The sequence below is a fragment of the Corythoichthys intestinalis genome, chromosome 8 (genome assembly GCF_030265065.1).
Source record: "Corythoichthys intestinalis isolate RoL2023-P3 chromosome 8, ASM3026506v1, whole genome shotgun sequence".
Classification (NCBI taxonomy): domain Eukaryota; kingdom Metazoa; phylum Chordata; class Actinopteri; order Syngnathiformes; family Syngnathidae; genus Corythoichthys; species Corythoichthys intestinalis.
The window spans coordinates 37,019,296-37,042,287 of NC_080402.1; the positions used below are offsets into that span (position 1 = coordinate 37,019,296).

Genomic DNA, 22,992 nt, shown 5'->3' on the forward strand with positions numbered 1-22,992 from the left:
TTTGCAAACCTGCGATTTTATTTGAGGATTGCTGTAGATTTTTTCCGAGTTGTCGTCCAACTTTGTAGCGTTGCAAGTAGTGCTTCATGCCTCCCAGCATGCATTACGGCGCGCCGGATGTAAAATAACATTCAAAGTTCATGTTCTGTGCTAATTATTAGTTCAATTACTATTTCTGTTGTTTCATTAATTACTAGTTATGCTATTTAGTTTGTTAGTATGATATAATTGTAGTTTCATTTTGAAACTGTGTGTTTGAGCTTTGATACAGGCCATGTCTACACCTAGCAAGGTTTTTTAAAACCGAGGATTCTGCACTCATATGCCCGGAAAAAATAATTACGTCTACACACCCACGTTCGTAGGAAAAAAAAGCATCCACAGCCAACCACATTCATTTTTTATTACATTCATAACAATGCGCGAAAAGTAATTGTCCGTAATCTCGTCCTCTGCATGTGTTCCTCAATATGAAGCAATGCAAGAGTTTGTATATAAATGGAAGCAAAAACCACCCGTCTAATAATTAGATCTAAACCAACTGCAAAGGTTTTTTTGTATTTTTTTTATTTATGTTATTATTTTTTTCAATTTATTTATTATACATTAATTTAAACATAACAGACAAGCCTATGGAATAACCATTAATCATACATCTGAAATTACAGTCACACAGGAAATGTAAGTAAAAAGAAAGTTAAAAATATCTGATCAGTCATTTCAATATCTTTATTACAAAAAATACCGTTGTTGTGGTCCAAATTAAAGCGGAGCCTTAAGAATTCTGAAGGGGAGTGCACTCTATTAACAATTTTATAATGAATTTCCTTTGCCTTTGGTGTAATGGGAAATTTAAAGAATTTGCATCTCATGATTTCAACATATTTTTTTTAAAAATGCATAGTTGAAGTTCTATTTGAAGAAAATGAGTATATTTGATCCACAAAAATTTGTCAAATTTTGACATTGGGTTGTTGAAAATGACTGATATTGTGACCACTAGTGTTGTTTTTGGCAACCATTTTAATTTTAGTGTTAGTTTTAGTCTTTTGGACGAAAATAGTTATTAGTCTTGTTCATATTTTAGTCATTTCGAAATGTGTTCGTTTTTGTCTAGTTTTAGTTAACGAAAACTCAACAGTTTTAGTCTAGTTTTGGTTGACTGATACACAAAGTTTTAGTTAAAAAATAAATAAAGGTTTCCAACCATTTCGAATGAACATTGACAGTCAAGTAAACACTTATTTTCACAGCACTTGCTGTATTTTGGTGAGATCAACACAATGAATGCAGTCAAATAATATTCCTGCTGTGCAAGGGGGTATATGTCATATGTAGCTTACAACTTATAAGGAACTTAAGGAAACATACATAACACGTTTGGAAATTAAAATACGCCAAGCCCTGAAAACTGTATAACAAAACAAAACTAATAACCTACTCTTGGCCCACTCAGAACAAGTCCAAATTGAATTGCACTGTGTAACCCTTCTCCCCATGTGGAAAAAAAACAGCCTGCACGAAACGTGCAGGGACATTACTCAAAGTGCAAAACAATACAATACACAGACCAGTAATGGGATCGCTAGATAAAAAAATGAATATGTATTGGACTCGAATATAGTCAACACCGTTATTCCTATTACAAGCACAGCTAATGTGCTAATGTTAAATTGAAAAGTTGCTAAAAACACTTTTTTTCTTTTTCCACCACTCTTCAACATAACGGACGTAACAACAGAACTCTTATTACAAATCTTTGTCCGTAACAGTATTGTCCTGACTGGTTTAATAATTTTATGTATGGATTTTTCCACATTGTTTAGCGCACATCAAACACTAACTCAATTCAGCACATCTCGGAAACGCACCAGGATAGGTTTGGTTTGACAAACTTTCCTATACTTGGCTCAATACGCACTGGACTAGTGGACTCGTCTCCAACACCTACTAGCTTAAAATAAAACATCCATCCATCCATCCATCCATCCATCCATCCATCCATCCATCCATCCATCCATCCATCCATCCATCCATCCATCCATCCATCCATCCATCCATCCATCCATCCATCCATCCATCCATCCATCCATCCATCCATCCATCCATCCATCCATCCATCCATCCATCCATCCATCCATCCATCCATTATCTTCCGCTTATTCCGGGGTCGGGTCGCGGGGGCAGCAGCTTTAGCAGGGAAGCCCAGACTTCCCTCTCCCCAGCCACTTCAGCCAGCTCCTCCGGCGGGATTCCAAGGCGTTCCCAGGCCAGCCGAGCGACATAGTCTCTCCAGCGTGTCCTGGGTCGTCCCCGGATCTTCCCGCCGGTGGGAAATGCCCAAAACGCCTCTCCAGGGAGGCGTCCAGGAGGCATCCGAACCAGATGCCTACGCCACCTCAACTGGCTCCTCTCAACGCGGAGGAGTAGCGGCTTAACACCAAGCCCCTCCCGGATGACCGAGCTTCTCACCCGATCTCTAAGGGAGAGCCCGGACACCCTGCGGAGGAAACTCATTTCGGCCGCTTGTATCCGGGATCTTGTTCTTTCGGTCACGACCCACAGCTCGTGACCATAGGTGAGGGTAGGAACGTAGATCGACCGGTAAATCGAGAGCTTCGCCTTTTGGCTCAGCTCCTTCTTCACCACAACGGACCGGTGCAGAGTCTGCATCACTGCAGATGCTGCACCGATCCGCCTATCAATATCCCGCTCCTTCCTACCCTCACTCGTGAACAAGACCCCAAGATACTTGAACTCCTCCACTTGGGGCAGGATCTCATCCCCGACCCGGAGAGGGCATGCCACCCTTTTCCAGCTGAGGACCACGGTCTCGGATTTTGAGGTGCTGATCTTCATCCCAACCGCTTCACACTCGGCTGCAAACCACCCCAGTGAGAGTTGGAGGTCACGGCTTGATGAAGCCAACAGCACCACATCATCTGCAAAAAGCAGAGATGCAATGCTGAGGCCACCAAACCGAACACCCTCAACGCTTCGGCTGCGCCTAGAAATTCTGTCCATAAAAATTATGAACAGAATCGGTGACAAAGGGCAGCCTTGGCAGGGTCCAATCCTCACTGGGAACGAATTTGACTTACTGCCGGCAATGCGGACCAGACTCTGACACCGGTCGTACAGGGACCGAACAGCCCTTACCAAGGGGCTCGGTACCCCGTACTCCTGGAGCACCCTCCACAGGACTCCCCTAGGCACACGGTCAAACGCCTTCTCCAAATCCACAAAACACATGTAGACTGGTTGGGCGAACTCCCATGCACCCTCGAGGTCCCTGCCGAGGGTGTAGAGCTGGTCCACTGTTCCACGGCCGGGACGAAAACCACACTGCTGCTCCTGAATCCGAGATTCGACTTCCCGACAGACCCTCCTCTCCAGCACCCCTGAATAGACTTTACCGGGGAGGCTGAGGAGTGTGATCCCTCTATAAATGGAACACACCCTCCGGTCCCCCTTTTTAAAAAGGGGAACCACCACCCCGGTCTGCCAATCCAGAGGCACTGTCCCCGATGTCCACGCGATGTTGTAGAGGCGTGTCAGCCATGACAGCCCTACAACATCCAGAGCCTTTAGGAACTCCGGGCGGATCTCATCTACCCCCGGGGCCTTGCCACCGAGGAGCTTACCAACCGCCTCAGTGACTTCAACCCCAGAGATTGATGAGCCCACCTCAGAGTCCCCAGACTCTGCTTCCTCAAAAGAAGGCGTGTCGGTGGAATTGAGGAGGGCTTCGAAGTATTCTCCCCACCGACTCACGACGTCCCGAGTAGAGGTCAGCAGTACACCGTCTTCACTATACACAGTGTTAATGGTGCACTGCTTTCCTCTCCTCAGACGCCGGATGGCGGACCAGAATTTCCTCGAAGCCGTCCGGAAGTCGTTTTCCATGGCCTCGCCGAACTCCTCCCATGTCCTAGTCTTTGCCTCGGCGACGGCCGAAGCCGCAGTCCGCTTGGCCAGCCGGTACCTGGCAGCTGCCTCCGGAGTCCCACAGGCCAAAAAGGCCCGATAGGCTTCCTTCTTCAGCTTGACGGCATCCCTTACCGCTGGTGTCCACCAGCGGGTTCGGGGATTGCCACGACAGGCACCAACCACCTTACGGCCACAGCTCCGATCGGCCAACTCAACAATTGAGGTGCGGAAAATGGTCCACTCGGACTCAATGTCCCCCACCTCCCCCGGGACAAGGGAGAAGTTCTGCCGGAGGTGGGTGTTGAAGCCCTTTCTGACAGGGGATTCTGCCAGACGTTCCCAGCAGACCCTCACAATACGTTTGGGCCTGCCAGGTCTGACCAGCATCTTCCCCCACCATCGGAGCCAACACACCACCAGGTGGTGATCAGTTGACAGCTCCGCCCCTCTCTTCACCCGAGTGTCCAAAACATGCGGCCGCAAGTCCGATGACACGATTACAAAGTCGATCATCGAACTGCGGCCTAGGGTGTCCTGGTGCCAAGTGCACATATGGACACCCTTATGTTTGAACATGGTGTTCGTTATGGACAATCCATGACGAGCACAGAAGTCCAATAACAGAACACCGCTCGGGTTCTGATCGGGGGGGCCGTTCCTCCCAATCACGCCCCTCCAGGTCTCACTGTCATTGCCCACATGAGCGTTGATCGTATTTATTCAACTTGTTAGGATAAACATTCAATAGAAAAAAATAAGATTGAATAGTTTAATGTTTGACAATTCAACACAAACAGCAGGTATGGTCATAGGCGTTTCTGGCCTTTACACATACTATGGTCAAAAAGGTTATATACAGTGCAAAATAGTGAGAAAAAAAAATATATCATCTAACACAAAAAGGGTTTGGAGGATATCTCTTTGTGAAGTTAGGTGTTGTACCCATCACTTTATCAAAAGTATATACCTACATGCAATCAAGCTTCTCGAACACACATCTACATAAAAACTGAAAAGATTATAGTAAAGAAAAAATATATATAACATTGAAAAAAAAGTATTTTAAACAATATTGACAAGTAGTTCATTTGAGATGGGGTTCAGTTCAATTCAAAATTTGCAGGCATGCGACCCAATAAACATTTTTTTTTTTTTTTTTGCGCACTCAGTAAAGCTTGAACAGATCACGGAGCTGCGTCACACACAACGTCACACAGCCTACTCTTTCGCCGTTTGCGCGCTGCCGTCACTTCTATTCGCCGAGACGCCGACTCATGCAAAGAAAAAGACGACAAATACGGCTCATCTTCCTCCTTGAGTTAATGAAATAATGCATTAGCTTGCGCAAAATGTAGTTTTATATTCATTCTGCACGTTTCAAAGTCGCTCACTCAAACCAACCGGCTTTTGCTTGTGTCGCATGCTTCCCTTTCATTAGTTGGCGCCTCATTCGGAAATTTATTAAAAATGATCACATTCGGTTCGTCCTTCTTGACATCAGAACGGCTCTTGGGATATGTAGTGTTTTGTGCTGCTTTCGGTTTTGAAAAAGGACAAGAACTGATGGAAATATGGAGATAGATACATGGTCCATGCAGTGTTTGAATGCATATTTATGAGTGCAATAAAACTATAAAACTCAAATGACATTATCTCCCGTTTTTCTTGGTCGATTGACTTCAAATAAAAACTGGTGTGGACGTCATCTTCCACACTTTCAAATGAGATCAACCAGCGGCACGTGGATGACGTAATTACAGCGTGACGAAGCTTCAAAGACGATATGCGTAAACGCGTCGCTGCCGACACGTTCGGTGTTAAAGGGTTAAAGTGCGACCATGAATCCTCGTGCTTGCAGCTGCCATTGTTGTTGACAAATCACTGCTCATCTGCACTGCCCCGGGGGGCATATGCAAGTCACGTGAATGATGGTGCGGAAATAGGCTGACAGCACCCAAAAAAAAAAAAAAAAAAAAAAACTACATGCACAACTATCGAATGTAACGCATTGTGAACATATGACGGGTACGATGGCGCATTTTCATGTCGTTGTCGTCTCGTCAGATGTAAATTGGCAATCTTATCATCACGTTACAGTCATCCAAGATGCGTTTTTGGCTCATCATCATGACATCATCGAAGGTATCCATCTTGACTCCAAATGTAAACATCGGTTTCATGTGTGACGTAGGAACAAAGTTTGTCGTAGACAGTGACGTTTCCACAGTTAAATCATCGGTTATCAGTGTCCATATGATGGCGTTACAAACGCAGAATTCGCACATCTTCACTTTGGTCAGAGTTTTTAAGAACCCTCGTTTTCAATGCCCAAAATGTGCGTGTGCTTGTGGATGATAGGCCAAATTGTAGAAAAAGATCTTCTATTTGCAAAATGCCCTGCTTAGACATGGGCCGATTACCGGTTTTAAGGTACACTGTGGTATGAAAACGTCAAGGTTTCAAAACCGCAAAAATTTTCCGTCATACCGTCCGTAAGGTATTAGCTATTTTTTGTGTCCCAAAAATGCATAGAGACATCCCTCGCTTGCAGCTGCTGTTAGGTTTTGTGTTGGTTTTCTCCTAGTGTGACTTGTCCCTGTGATTGCCCATTGATTTCACCTGTTCTGCCTGCTCCTAGTGTATCTCCAACCTGCATCCTCCTGTGTTACCCGCTGCTCCTATTGTATCTCCAACCTGCATCCTCCTGTGTTACCCGGCTGTTCCTCGTTGTCTCCTTACCCCTTGTCTGTGTGTTTGTATAGAAGCACCCAGGTTCTTTTCACTCCTTGTTGCGTCATTGTCAGCGTCAAAGTTTTTGTCAGTGTCCATGTGCACATCAGCGTCTTCAGCAGTTTTCTCCGTCCAAGCCCTTGTGTTCCTGGACGTAAGTTTTTGATATCAAGCCTTTTGTTAGTGACCTGATTTTTGTTTGTTTCTGTGTTTTTTGGATCCCCACAATATTGTTTGGTACTTTGTTTTTTGCCTTAATTAAATAATTTTTACACCGCCTTTTTTGCCTCGCTTCACTTGTCCTGCGTTTGGGTCCACACACCTGCCTGCCCGCATTCCTGACAGCTGCAAGGCTCAACCCACCCCCATCGGTTGTTGCTCAGTGTCAGTGAGTCAGCTGTGCTACACAATGGCTGGAGGAGGTGAAACTCCTGATTTCCCCCATCAGAGAAAACAAAATAGCTGGTATGGGAATACTTTGGCTACAGAAAAGTTACAGACAGCCGCGGCTTAGAGGGGGAGGGCCAATCGACATGTAAAACATGTTTGCGGAAGGTGGCTGCCGAGGAGGCAATACCTTCAATATGATTTTGCAGTTATACAAAATTATAGGTTAGTAAACACACTGTCATGAACATTTCCCACCAGCTACGATACTTATGTTTCAATTTGCTAATATGTTTTGGAAAATAAAAATCCTGTTCAAAATCCTTGTTTTGTTTTGTTTTTAAACCCAAATATCTCAAAGTATCACATTTTAAAGCTGTAATTGCAATACCAAGATACTGTGAAACCGTGATATTTTGGCTTCAGGTTATTATACCATCAGAATCTCATACTGGCACATGCCTAACCCTGCTACGTGTAGACATGGCCTTAATGACCTGCTATGAGATGTCGTTGTGGATGGAAGCCTGTTGTTCTGCTTACACATTGTAAGCTCGACTTATTTCTCCCTGGCTCATGAGCACCACAAATCTGTCAGTGGCTCCTCGTAGCAAATGATGAATCACTAAATCGATTCGTTTCATACCACTCATAGAAGTTTTTTTACCGATCCAGGCCTTCACAGACCGATACACTCGGATCTCACACATCACAGACTGATAACCGATTCGAATAAGCTGTACTGTAGTTATAAAGTGAAAATATTGGATATAGCTATCGATACTGAAACCACTGCAAACTACAGTAATATTGTGTTAAATGATTACGCCCCTGACTTTCTTAATCAAAACCGAGCATAATCTTTTGAAAGGAAATACATTTGATACAGCCTTTAGATAACATATAAATTGCAGTTAAATATGCAAGTCGTCTTATTGCTGTTCAACCCACAATGCTTAGTGCGTGCTGTAAGCATGTTCAATAAACAAGACATAGGATATCAATCTGTCACCCTGCATCCTTTCCATGATCTGCAGGTGTTGCACCCGTTTTATTGTAGTTTCCAAGGCAGCCAATGATCTTGGCTTTGCTCTGTGATCCTGTGGAGAAAAAAATGGTCTTTAAAGCAAGTGTCCAATATAGGTGTCCTGAAAGCATGCCACAAAACAGATCACCTGCCATAACTACCATCACTCTCTTTAATAGCTCCTCTTCCAAGAGGCAGCTATAAAGAAGAAAGTTGCTATACGCTGTGCCGGTTTTTCAAGGAACAGTTGGCATTTGCATACAGTTGAGATGTTTTTCTCGTGTCATTTACCATAACCTTTAATCTACCAAATAATCAACAAAGTACAGTAATTTATCATGATCTAGTAGACACATTAAGTTAATTGCCCATTTTGTCATATTCATCCTCCCTGTGAAGGTCTTCTGTCAGGGATCTTTAGGTCAAACTATTGTCCCATGCAGCATATTTCAACAGAACTATTTGTTGCTGTTTAGTTGAGGGGGTGGTATATTAGTTCACCCACAAATATTGATGGAGCTAATGCCAAATGGCAATGCTTTATCTTGCTTTCTAATGATATGTCAGTCAGCTTTCCTCATTAGAAAGGCTCTAACTAATACTTTTATCACGCAATATATAGTTAAGAATTTGAGGTCTTGTTTTACTAGGCATTAAATGCTCTGTCCACAGATGGAATTGGCTCAAAATGTCAGGTGTTTTGGAAGTATATTTGTCTAAGCTCATGGCAATTTATGATAATGTTTCTCATAGTTCTATCTGTTGACTGAGCTGAAATACTTTATATTGGGTGTTTATAAACAGTAGAAGTTCTCTTCTTTTTTATTCACATGTATTTCCTTCCAGAGCTTGGTAACTTGACTCCAGTGAGGGACAGCCCAGCCATCCCACGTCTGCGATCTGTCAACTCCTACACAAACATTCGTGCAGTCACCACTGCCCGCAACCTGAACAAAAGCCTACAGAACCTCAATCTCAATGAAGAAGGTAGGAGTGAAAAATTACTGGCAGGAAAAAAATCCAATTCTATAAAGTGAGCTATTTCAGTTGATGCAGGCTTTTAAATTAATCTGATGTTGGATCAAGAGGATTAACAAAACAAATGAATCCAGAAAAGCTACTGAGGAATTCTCCTTTTTTCCTCTCTCTTTTTAGCAAAGTCTTGTATTAACACAATAAAGGCACAGAATAGATTTGCAGAATGTGATATTTCTTAATGTTTAATTAAGTGAACAACTAAAAAAAGAGAATTTACAAATATCAGATTTACAGAAAAGTTTGTTGCTAATTGTGCCTACTAATTTATTCAGTGTGAAACAACACAACATTGAAGAACTGTAGCTGCCTGTGTAATTAACTATTTGGTGTAAATATAGTAGCAAAATATGGACCTGAACCTTAATTCCCATCATGTTCAATTCCACTTATCCTCATTAGGGTCCTGAGGGAGCTGGGGCACAAACTGAGGCAATGTACGCACTAGACTAGATGCCAGCCAATAGCAGGCATCCAAACAATTAAGTATTCATAGTTAGTCACAGTCACACATGAAGACAATCCAAGGCCTTCAAATGAACTAAAATGGATGTTTTTGGAGTAAGCAGGGGAAACACACACAAGGACAAACAGAACTTGCAAGCCTGAATATGGCCTTTTAACTTGTAGGCAGTCACACTATCCTGTCAGCTACTGTGACTACATAAATGTGTATTTATGCAATAGAACAAGGGTATGAAAAAGTATCTGTTTTGGAATTTCTCACGTTTCTCCATAAAATCACCGTCAACTGTGATCTTATCTTTGCCAAAATCACACGGATGAAAAAACAGTGTCTGCTTTAACTAAAACCAACCAAACATTTATAGGTTTTCATCTTTTAATGAGGATAGTATGCCAACAATGACAAAAGGGGGAAAAATAAGTAAGTGAACGATCACATTTAAAATTTTGTGGCCCCCCTCCTTCGGCAGCAATAACGTCAACCAGACGTTTCCTCTTGCTGCAGGTCAGTCTGGCACATCGATCTTGGCCCATTGTTCTCTACGAAACTGCTGTATTTCAGTCAGATTCCTATAATGTCTTGCATGAATCGCTGTCTTTATGTCATACCACAGCATCTCAATGGGGTTCAAGTCTGGGCTTTGACTTGGCCACTCCAGAACGTGTATTTTGTTATTCTGAAACCATTCGGAAGTTGATTAACTTCTGTGTTTTGGATCATTGTCTTGTTGCAGCATCCGTCCTCTTTTTAGCTTCAACTGTCTGACAGTCAGCCTCAGGTTTTCCTGCAAAACATCCTGATAAACTTTTGAATTCATTTTTCCATTAATGATTGCAAGCTGTCCAGGCCCCGAGGAAGGAAATCAGCCCCAAATCATGATGCTCCCTCCACCATGCTTCACGGTGGGGATGAGGTGTTGATGTTGGTGAGCTGTTCCATTTTTCCTCCACACATGGTGTTGTGTGTTGCACCCAAACAATTCAACTTTGGTTTCATCAGTCTGCAAAATATTTTGCCAAAACTTCTGTGGAGTGTCCAAGTGCCTTTTTGCGAACATTAAACGAGCAACAAGGTTTTTTTTAGGCAGCAGTGCCTTCCCCTGTGGAAACCTCCCATGAACACCATTCTTGGCCATAGTTTTACATATAGTTGATGTGTGCACATAGATAATGGACTCTGCCAGTGATTTCTGTAAGTCTTTAGCAGACACGCTAGGGTTCTTTTTTTTTTTTCATTTTTTTACCTCTCTGAGTATTCTGCGCTAAACTCTTTGGTGGACGACCACTTCTTGAGAGAGAAGCAACAGTGCCAAACTCTCTCCATTTGTAGACAACGTATCTGACTGTTGATTGATGAACATCCAGACTTTTAGAGAGGGTTTTGTATCCTTTCCCATCTTTATGCAAATTAACAGATCCTAGATCGCAGGTCTTCAGACAGCTCTTTTGACTGAGCCATGATGCACACCAGACAATGTTTTTTATCAAGACAATTCTTACCAGGTGTATGTTTTATAGTGGGCAGGGTAGCTTTAGCTCATTTGTGATTGGGCACACACCTGACTTAAAATTGTTCCGTAAAAATTGTTTTCAATTGCTCTTTAAGTCTTCTTAGGCAGAGGGTTCACTTATTTTTTCCCCCTTCTGTCATTGTTTGCATGCTATCTTCATTAAAATATGAACACCTATAAATGTTTGGGTGCAGACACTGTTTTTTTTTCATCTGTGTGATTTTGACAAAGATCGGATCACATTTAATGGGGATTTTATGCAGAAATGTGAGAAATTCCAAAAGGTTCAGATACTTTTTCATACCGCTGTACATAAACAAAATATCGTTTCAAAATGATGACACTTGATAGCTTCCAATTTCTATTTAAAGGTAGTTTTAAGTGTAACATTGTCAATTTATCAACATTTTTGAAAATGATTAATAAGCAAATATGAACAAAGTTAAATCCATTTGTGATAATAGCTTCTTTAGTGCTACTATATACAGTAAGTCGTAAGGTTTTGGTGGATATATCCTGAGCTCATGCCTTGTGATTTGTGTCACATTTGTTGGATTTAGGCAGCCATAGCTAACTTGCACATCATCTGTATATTGCTGCCAGATGGAAGCCTTCATAAATCCAGAGTGGAGCAATCAGTGATGCCTACTGTTGACACAAGTTAACATTCATCCTCAGAGTAGTCATTCCAGTATGCAGCAATATTTATTATCAATAAGTACAGAGCAGAGAGTTCTTACAGTCACTACCAATCACCATATCTACATATAAATGTGCAGATTGTGGATGTGGTGTATGAACCCCAAGTTATTTGACTTTTATGAGTCAAAGTCAGACTAATGGTAAAGGATAATAAAAGTTGCTGGAGGAAATGATTGAACACGGCATAAACTTATAGAGATTTAAAATGAAGTTGCTGTTTTTATAAACTGTTAAACAGCCACAGTGTGATGATTTATATTAGGTTTTCCCTCTCTTAAATTGATGCAGAGCCAGTGGAGTCATTATCATTTGGACATGTGTGTATGCCACGTTCCATCCTGGAGCTGACACATTTTTTTTCTGTGAACCATTTGAACAGTATTTAATTTTTTAAACATTTCCTTCTCAATAAATACTATTTTGCTCTTAAAGAATGAAACTAACAGAGCACTCAGAGAGCTTCCTCAGAGACTTCTGCCTAAGCAACCAAATTCAAAGAGCAGATGAATTGTTGAAAATAATCTATTACGATTACAGTGAAAATATGACCAGTTTTGTCTTTATATTATCTGTATCGCTAAAAACTTTTGATTGTGTGTATTTCTTTTTCATTCCCATCATCCAGGTGGACCTGCAGCTTTTTCACCTGGAAATTTGAGCACCAGTAGTAGTGCCAGCAGCACCCTGGGAAGCCCTGATAATGACGAGTACATTCTCTCCTTCGAGACGATTGACAAAATGAGACGTGTTTCATCTTATTCTTCACTTAATTCCCTTATAGGTAACATTAATTTTTTTACAGATTGTGCTAAAATGTCTATTTTTCAATCAATAAATCCTAAAGAATAATAAGAAAGCGGAAGCTCCACCTATCCTAATACTTTAGAAATATTAGCAAGCTAATTTTCCCCAGCTTTATGCTTTGTGAGCAAAGGGTGTGTTTAAGTCCCTAAAGCATTGTTTGGTAATGAGTGAAATGAAATTAACATCATCAATCTTTTTGTATGGATTCTGCATATATTTTATTAAGACGCCCTCCGGTTACTGCGACAAAGCATGGACTGCTCATAAAATCAGTGAGACACCACACCCAGGTGCCAGGAGCAAGGGGAATCTACCATTGCAAGAAAAGAATGAGTGTAAAAACAGTTCTGCTGCTCTGAAAGGAACAGGGGAGCAAAGGACACGACACAATCGATCCTGTGGGCCCACTGAGGCCCCTTTCTTTCCCACAAAGAGTGAAGGCTTTGCCATAATCTTCCCTCGACTGTCAGGTGACTGAAAGACTGTTAGCTGACTCAGCTTAGCGTCCATAAATTGTTGACATATTTCACAAAATTCAGTTGTACCTGATCTAAGCTTTAAGTGTGGAATATACATCCAACTCACGCATGATTCAACAGTTTTAATTTGTTGAAATGCACTATAACATTTCACTCATAAACCGTTGTCTCTTTTTCAACACATTGTAAGTAGTGTTTTTAACATGAAAAAGCAAGCATAAAATGTATGAGAAATCCTGTAAATTGGTAGGGACTTGTGCAGGTTTGGGTGTCATTGGTGAGTCGGGTGTATCTGGGCCTAAGCTATGGCGAACAACCTTTCGTTCTGGTCTTCAGTGAACGCCGGAAAACTTCATGTCACTCATAGACTTCACTATCAGTTGACGGGAAACGGGGTGCGGGGCCGCTCTGTAAAATATTTTCAAAACCAAAGCCGCTAGCGACCTAAAACCAAAACAGACACCTCCCTTAGGCATATATGAGTCTCCATGAGCAGCGGCATCAAAAATTCAAAGTCGTTCCCTCATTAAATCATGATTATTTTTTATAAAAGTATAACAAAACTTAAAATGGCTATGAAATTCTCAGATTTTACAATTGATGCAAAAAAAATCACCAAATGCAGAGATAATCACCTATATTTTCAGGATCAATAGCAATATTTTACATGTCATGTAAGTTTTTGCCCGAAATAGCGACTTAAATTTTTTTTTAATTAGTACAATTTTGAGTTTTTTTCTGAATTCTGCAAGTATTCAACAGCTAATAAGTAACTGAATTTTCACATCAGAAACTTAATACTTGAGGAAAGCATGCAGAAGTATCTTAATTTTACTCAACAAAAGCAAACTTTGCATTTTTCTCTAAACTATCACTTATTTAGGTTGAATTCCCATGTCACTATTGCCTCAGCACGTCTTGCATTCTATCTGGCCCTCGTCATTTCTAGTTTGAAATGTTACATAAAATAAAACACCTAAAAGCCGATTTTTAAAGTTTTAAATTTCTAAATTACTAGTTTTTTTTGGTAGAAAATGGGCAGTTGGCCGGAAATTACCTGATTATTTGAATGTAAAGGTACGCTATTGTGTACAGAAACAAAAGCCAACGTGGGGGTCATCACAAAACAAAGAGCTTTGAAAATTCGTGTAAATAAATGTGTAAATCCCGGAATATCTATAGATATGAACATATAACAGTCTAGATTTTTGGTTAAAAACAAAAAAACGGGCAGTTATTATTCATTTTACTTAAATATTTCAACCTAAAGTTACACTAATTTTTTCCATTCATTTCTTTTTTATTCACAACGTTTCGTAGTGCATGCATGGTGCTATTTTATATAATTACCTTACCTTGAATCCTCAACCAAATCACTCTTGAGACACTCCTGCCTGCTTGTAAGCACCAAAGCTTTCGTCCTGTTTCCACCTAAGTCCGGTGCTAGAATTCAGTGTGTGTTTGAGTTTATCGCAGTGAAAGCTGCCAGGATGCTCTGCCTGGCCTGGCCCCCTACAGGAGGCTGTGGCCGCTGTCTGTAGGAGCTGTCCCGTCAACTGATAGTGAAGTCTACAGTGCCTTGCAAAAGTATTCGGCCCCCTTGAATCTTGCAACCTTTCGCCACATTTCAGGCTTCAAACATAAAGATATGAAATTTAATTTTTTTGTCAAGAATCAACAACAAGTGGGACACAATCGTGAAGTGGAACAACATTTATTGGATAATTTAAACTTTTTTAACAAATAAAAAACTGAAAAGTGGGGCGTGCAATATTATTCAGCCCTTTTACTTTCAGTGCAGCAAACTCACTCCAGAAGTTCAGTGAGGATCTCTGAATGATCCAATGTTGTCCTAAATGACCGATGATGATAAATAGAATCCACCTGTGTGTAATCAAATCTCCGTATAAATGCACCTGCTCTGTGATAGTCTCAGGGTTCTGTTTAAAGTGCAGAGAGCATTATGAAAACCAAGGAACACACCAGGCAGGTCCGAGATACTGTTGTGGAGAAGTTTAAAGCCGGATTTGGATACAAAAAGATTTCCCAAGCTTTAAACATCTCAAGGAGCACTGTGCAAGCCATCATATTGAAATGGAAGGAGCATCAGACCACTGCAAATCTACCAAGACCCGGCCGTCCTTCCAAACTTTCTTCTGAAACAAGGAGAAAACTGATCAGAGATGCAGCCAAGAGGCCCATGATCACTCTGGATGAACTGCAGAGATCTACAGCTGAGGTGGGAGAGTCTGTCCATAGGACAACAATCAGTCGTACACTGCACAAATCTGGCCTCTATGGAAGAGTGGCAAGAAGAAAGCCATTTCTCAAAGATATCCATAAAAAGTCTCGTTTAAAGTTTGCCACAGGCCACCTGTGAGACACACCAAACATGTGGAAGAAGGTGCTCTGGTCAGATGAAACCAAAATTGAACTTTTTGGCCACAATGCAAAACGATAGGCTTGGCGTAAAAGCAACACAGCTCATCACCCTGAACACACCATCCCCACTGTCAAACATGGTGGTGGCAGCATCATGGTTTGGGCCTGCTTTTCTTCAGCAGGGACAGGGAAGATGGTTAAAATTGACGGGAAGATGGATGCAGCCAAATACAGGAACATTCTGGAAGAAAACCTGTTGGTATCTGCACAAGACCTGAGACTGGGACGGAGATTTATCTTCCAACAGGACCATGATCCAAAACATAAAGCCAAATCTACAATGGAATGGTTAAAAAATAAACGTATCCAGGTGTTAGAATGGCCAAGTCAAAGTCCAGACCTGAATCCAATCGAGAATCTGTGGAAAGAGCTGAAGACTGCTGTTCACAAACACTCTCCATCCAACCTCACTGAGCTCGAGCTGTTTTGCAAGGAAGAATGGGCAAGAATGTCAGTCTCTCGATGTGCAAAACTGATAGAAACATCCCCCAAGCGACTTGCAGCTGTAATTGGAGCAAAAGGTGGCGCTACAAAGTATTAACGCAAGGGGGCCGAATAATATTGCACGCCCCACTTTTCAGTTTTTTATTTGTTAAAAAAGTTAAATTATCCAATAAATTTTGTTCCACTTCACGATTGTGTCCCACTTGTTGTTGATTCTTGACAAAAAATTAAAATTTTATATCTTTATGTTTGAAGCCTGAAATGTGGCGAAAGGTTGCAAGGTTCAAGGGGGCCGAATACTTTTGCAAGGCACTGTATGTGTCAATGTTGAATGCTACTGTTGAAGAGAAGTCATATTAGATTTTGACTAGATTTTACCAAAAGCATGTGGAAGAGTCCATGGTTACGTGGAAGAAAATATTTTGGTCTGATGAGACCAAAATTAAGTTATGTTACGCTATGTTTGACGGAAACCAAACACCGCACATCACCAAAAACATACTATCCCTACTGTGAAGCATGGCAGCATCATGCTCTGGAGATGTTTCTCAGCAACTGGACCTGGAAGGCTTGTAGATACACGGCAGAATGAATGTTGCAAAATACACCAAAATCCTAGGGGATAATCTTCTTCAGTCTTTAAGAGAACTAAGGCTTGGGAGAACATTTGTTTTTCAGCAAGACAGTTATCTAAAGCATACTGCAAAAGCTACACAGGAATGGTTAAAAAAGAACCAGGTAAATGTTTTGGAGGAGCAGAGTCAAAGCCCAGACCTCACTCTTATAAAGAATTTGTGGCTGGACTTGAAAAGGGCTGTTTGTGCCCGATACCCGCACAACTGATAGCGCTTGAGCAATTTTGCAAAGAAGAACGGACCAAAATTGCAATTGGCAGATGTACAAGACTGATTGACACATATCCACACAGACTCACTGCTGTGATAACAGCCGAAGGTACATCTACGAAATACTGACTGGAATAGTTATGCAAACAATTGCTTTAATTCATATATTTTTATTTCATTGAAATTACTCCATAGACATCTGATTTCCCTTTGACATTAAAAAATATTTTCCAATAAATTCTTGTGTTAAAAATACTAAATTGTTTTGACCATGATTGATTTATGAATGCAGTAAAACAGGAAAACATCCAATATGATAGGCACTGTATATTCTCATCATATCATTACATTACACACTAAGATCAAAATATAGAGAGACACCTAAAGAGCCCTGTGCGTTATATACTTTGGCTGTTTAAAACAAATTGATACCATAAATGCTGGAGCTGCAAGAAAACAAGCAAGATAACAAAAGTCTGTGGGAGTTGGAGCAAAGTTTCTGTCGTGACTTATTGATTCAGTTTAAGCGTTCAGTATTTTTCTTTGCCTGCTTGCTGTAATTTGCCTCTATAAATAGTGCAATGGAAGTGACATGAGACAAGTAAATGGTAAATGTCAATCAATGTATAAAAAGTCTTGATATTTTTTAAATTTTCACTTTCATTTAAGCTTTTCTAAGAATCAAGTAGCAAATTAAAAGGTTACCAGGAAATTATAAACACATACAGCAAACTCCATAATACCATAAAATCAATTGATTTTTCATCTGGCAGCCATAAATGCCATTCAGGGCCGTCTGCATCGAGTGACCATGGTTACCTATTACACCTAATACCAAAAAATGTCAAGTCAGTCATGACCATGACTGAATACAAAAAGGGATTAGAACATTGATTCTCCTGCGAAACATCAATATCGCTATGAAAACAGTAATTCCATCAACATTTGCTCGTCTGCTATCGTGTTTCAATTAGGCCTAACATTCTCTGTTGCGATGACATTTTCTTTGAGACTTCCAACTCCATATGCGTCATTGTATTAAATATGCCATTTAAAACGCACCATCGATGTTATTAAGTGTTTCTTACACTAGTTACAGCCGATTTGAAGTTCAACATGTCTCAAAGATGATTCTATTTCTGCTTTCAGATGTTCTGGTGTGTTTTATGACCTAACCAAGCAACAAAAATTGCTATGCAAGTATTTTATGTAATATGCCAGACATGGGGAGGCTATAAAACAGCCACGCTTTGGTTCATTGAGCCAAAGTTAATATCTTTACAACAGGACATCTATTACACTCAGTACAAGTCTTCATGGCACCAGAGAATGTTCAGGCCAAGGCAATGAATAATATCCACCTTCATGTGGACTAATGGAGAATGCAGCTGTAATTTGAGAGCACCTGTAATGTTTCATGGCTTTTAAATATGATTGAAACTAGGCCTGAACGATATATCGTTTAAACATCGCCATCGCGATGTGCGCATGTGCAATAGTCCCATCGCAAGGACGTGCGATAGTTTTTTAATTTCATTTTTTTTAATCCACAAACGTTTGTTTTGAGGAAGGAGAGGGGAAAAAAAGCGCACAGCTTCTCTTTCTCTCCAGCAAGTCATCGGCTCCTCCCCCTCCCCCTGCAACAGCGGAGTGGAGGGAGGAGGGGCCGAACAGCAGAGCGGAGGGAGGAGGGCCCGTTCTCAAAGTGAAAGCAAGCAATCAACACGTTGGAGGAGCAAGGAAGACTGTATCCAAAAGGAGTTTTGGAAGTATTTTGGCAAGAACAAGACTATAAGGGACAAAAAACAGCCCTGTCGACAGTGCCTCGCCATGGTTGCCTCAACAAGAAGTAATCTGTCAAACATGTGGGACCATTTAAAACGCAGGTATCTATGCATTCCTGCTACGAGCTCCCCATCAGAGGCTTTTTAGCACAGGTGGGAACATTGTTAAATGCCAACGTTCTTGTCTCAAGCCTGCTATAGTGGATAAACTAATAGTCTTGGCCAAAAACCTATGAGACCCAGTTGAGAATTGCTGAGCAAGGAAGGTGGACGATATGCAGACAAATACATAACACAGCTGAAGGAATGTCTTTTCTTCTTTTAATGTGACAGCTATCAGGAAGGCAGGAAATTTGGGAGTTAAAATGGTTCTGTTATTCATCACAGTTATTTGCAGTTATTCAGTTCAATTATTTACAAGTTCAATTGAGTTTGTTTCTTTTATATTTAAATTTATTGTAAACCGTATTTTTCAAATAACTATATATAGTACAGCTGCACATAAAGTTTTGATACTTAATATTTTTGTTGAAATATTTTTACAACTTTGTTGCCGTTTTGCAGTTTTATATTGTTATATTTTGTGTAAACAACTCAGGGGACTAATGCACTTGCACTTTTATTAGTCAGATTTAATATTTAAGTTCAAATATGTTGACAACTTTGTTGTTTAACTGAGGTTTTTATGTATTGTTATAGTTTGTGAACTCTTTTGTCATATTTAATATTTTTGTTCAAATATGTTGACAACTTTGTTGTTTTACTGAGGTTTTTATTTATTGTTATAGTTTGTGAACAACTCTTTTATTTGTCATATTTAATATTTTTGTTCAAATATGTTGACAACTTTGTTGTTATTTTACAGAAGTTTTTATTTGTTATATTTTGTCAAAAACTAAGGGGACTAATGCACCTGCTCTTTTATTTATCATTTAATGTATTTGCTGCTGTTGAAGTGTAAAATATTGTATTCAATAAATGATCTATTTTGTGCAGACATGACTTCCTGGATACCTTCATACAGAAATCTTCATCATTAACAAATTAAACGGTATTATATGAATACACTGTGGTCACGGTGTGTTATGTAAAGTATTTCCAAACACCTATTCAAGTCATTTAGTGAAAATTTCTTTAAAAAAGATAGATCTTTTTTTTTTTAATATCGCAATATAATATCGCAATATATTGCAAACCTAAAAAAAATCGCGACAATAGTTTTTTCCAATATCGTTCAGGCCTAATTGAAACTGTGCTTTACATTAATCAACTGCCATGTTTCTACACCTCCGCAACAGCAATGTGGCATGTGTATTAAAGGAGTGACCAAAAAATCGATTATTAGATGCATCGCGATTCGACACGTGACTATTTGATTACGATTCATAAATGTTAAAAAAACAATGATTTTTCCTTAATAAATTTATGACAGTCGCTCGTAGCGGAACGAAATTCAAGACACGTCTGCCGTCCGGACACCTTTAATGGACGCACACACAACGTTATGATGGATGCTGCACGTTACTGAGCGAGACATTTACTTCTTTTCAAAAGACTGGAAGAAAAATTTGTGTATGAGACAGGCAGGTACCCGGCGGTCGCGCTTCTATGCGCAAGTTATGAGAGAGGGAAGAGAGATAATTCGTTGCTCCTTGTCTTTCAGTTGTCCAGCAGTAGGTTCAAGTCGTGTTAATTGGAAAACGTCCCTAGTGTTTTGCTAAGTCCTGTGTCCGTCTATCAGAGGTGAATACATGAACCCTCTTGTACTGTTTAGCCTTTATTGTTGTTGTTTTTGCGATGTTACTGGTTAGCGCCGAGCGCTATGCTAATTAGCAACTTTGTTGTATGCTGTTTGATGGTGTACATTAGTTACTCCAGATGTAGAATGTTTAAAACCAGGATTAAGTACAGTGGTAACACAACAAACATGCGAAATAGTACAGAAATCTGTGAAAACAAAATATATTGGTTAAAAGAAGTATTATTTCTAAATACACTTTGTTTGTTTTCAGAAAATGTGAAATTCATTCCACCAGTGTAAATTTTATTGTATTGTTGAGAAAAATAAGTATTTTTTGCAAATTCTTGTGAAAATGAGTATCTCAAGGTCAGCTGTGTGTTGTATGGGCATGTTGAGAAATAAGTACTGCCTTTAAAATAAATGTTTTTGCACTTTCTTGTAAAAAAAAATAAATAAATAAAATAGTGATAACCACGATCAATGTCAATACTGTGATTATCGTTTAATAATCGAATCGTAGCAACCTGAATCGTAATCGAATCGAATCGTTGGGTGTCTAAGATGGCACACCCCTTATGTGTATGCAGTGTGCTTAACATGTTAAAGCAGAAAAGAGCCCAGAATTCACAAGAAAATTGTTGCGGACACGGGGAGAAGGAACTCAACAGGTAAAAGTGAACTTCCACTAGTGAAAATAATAACAAATGAAAACATTAGCAGCCAAGAACAACTAGGGAATGTTAAAAAGATGGTCATTTTCACACTTTATTATGTTCAAAGATGATGAGGATGGGTTGTGATGAACAAAACCGCCATGATCATTTGTATTCACAACAATGACTTTTGCCAGCAATGAATCCTCAGTGAATGTGAAGTTGCTGCCTCGTTGCGCATGTGTATATTTGTACGTTTTTGATTAATGATGTACATTACCTTACACTGGAGGTCATTTTCCCTCTGCCACCTCAACACATTCAATAACTCTAACAGAAGGAAATGACTGAGGCGTCCAACGTGATGGTAATGAGTTGACTGTGGATTACCGAGCGGCTGTTAGTTTCTGTGGTAATGAATTTGGATGGGGTGATGTAGGGTCACACTGGAGTGAGTACAAATAATCTATTGGTCTGTATTGTAATGCACCTCATTATCTATTGTAATATTTCTATCTGTTGGACTGAGCCACCCACACATTTGCTCTTCATGTTTACAGGTGTCTCCTTCAACAGTGTTTACACTCAAATCTGGAGAGTGCTTCTCCATCTGGCTGCAGATCCTTTTCCTGAAGTATCTGACTTGGCTATGAAGGTCCTCAACTGCATCGCATACAAGGTATGCGCTTTTTATGTGTGTTTATTGGTTCGGCGTTTACGCAAAGCGACTCAAGTACTGTACTGTGATCTACTTATGTAAGGGCTATAAACTGTCCCCAAACTGTGACATTTGCCCCAAAAACTTAACACACACTATATTTTCCAATGTATTTGCACTTTTGCAACAAGTAAATATGCTTATTTTTCCAAAAGTAAAATACAGTAAGATTCTTGAATATTTTGGCTAGGGCTGCAGCCATCGACTATTTTACTAATTGAGTATTCGACTGAAAATTCTATCGATTAATTGAGTAATCGGATAAAACATTTTTTTAGGTAGGGAGCAATTATAAATATACATGAGAAAACAAGACATTTCATCTAATATTGAGCCATTTTCAGTCAATCAAACTCTTTATTTTTGATTGTTGAAAACAGCCAACAATTGCATCTCAGAGGTGACTAGAAAAAAAACAACTTTTTGTACTCTTTTCACTCAAAAATCTCTAGATCTTATAGAAAGAATCTTATTTCTTACCTGAAAATTTAATTACACTTGATAACACACTAGGGCTGCAGCTATTGATTATTTCAGTAGTCGATTATTCAATGAACTAGTTAGTTCGAATAATCAAGTAATCGGATATACATGAAAAAATTAAAATACCTGAACAGGGCCTCAAACTGTATAAAATAAATAAATAATAAGGATCTACATATGTACAACAAAAGAACAATTGGCTAACTTACATAGCAAAAGTCCACTAGTTTAAATGCTATAAAATACTTTTTTATTTATTTATTTATTTTTTTTTACAGTGCTCTCAACAAATAGTTCCGACACATATTCCCACAAAAATTGGCTAAATATACCTTCAAACTAAATTACGAATGCATTAAAAAACATTAGCTCAAACAAAAACCTAGCTTATGTTGGTCTTAACAGGGAGCAGCTGGATTTGGCCATGTAAAATGAGGCGACTAGAGGGCAGTGTATCCACACAAATCAATGAAACTAAATGCAAACACTTTCAAAAACAAACCATTACAACGCCACTTAAATTAAACGAATACTCGAAGCAACAAAATTTAATTCAAATCTTTTTTTCTAATCGAATACTCGAGTTGATCGATTAATCTTTGGAGCACGAATTTTGGCCCTGTTGTTTGTGATAAAAATGGACTGTTAAAGTATTTGTCAGTAATATTGTGAAAATGAGTGAAAACGTGAATACGAATTTACAGTGGGAGTTGAGTTATTTACATTTTGTAGCCATTTCAGATTATGGGCTACTGTTAAGTTAAAGAAAAAAAATAGTCTGCAGCTCTGCATAAATGGTTGTTTGGACTCTC

At 39.8% G+C, this 22,992-nt stretch overlaps 1 protein-coding gene across 2 annotated transcripts in view; it reads left to right on the top strand.

Moving 5' to 3' along the window:
• Nucleotides 1-22,992, top strand: part of rptor (regulatory associated protein of MTOR, complex 1) — a 237,804-nt gene that overhangs the window by 132,078 nt on the left and 82,734 nt on the right. For both annotated transcript variants that reach the window (XM_057844749.1, XM_057844750.1), the window contains exons 20-22: nt 8,921-9,061; nt 12,413-12,568; nt 21,540-21,658. In XM_057844749.1, coding sequence (XP_057700732.1) covers nt 8,921-9,061; nt 12,413-12,568; nt 21,540-21,658 — 416 coding nt within the window. The remainder of the gene's footprint in view (nt 1-8,920; nt 9,062-12,412; nt 12,569-21,539; nt 21,659-22,992) is intronic.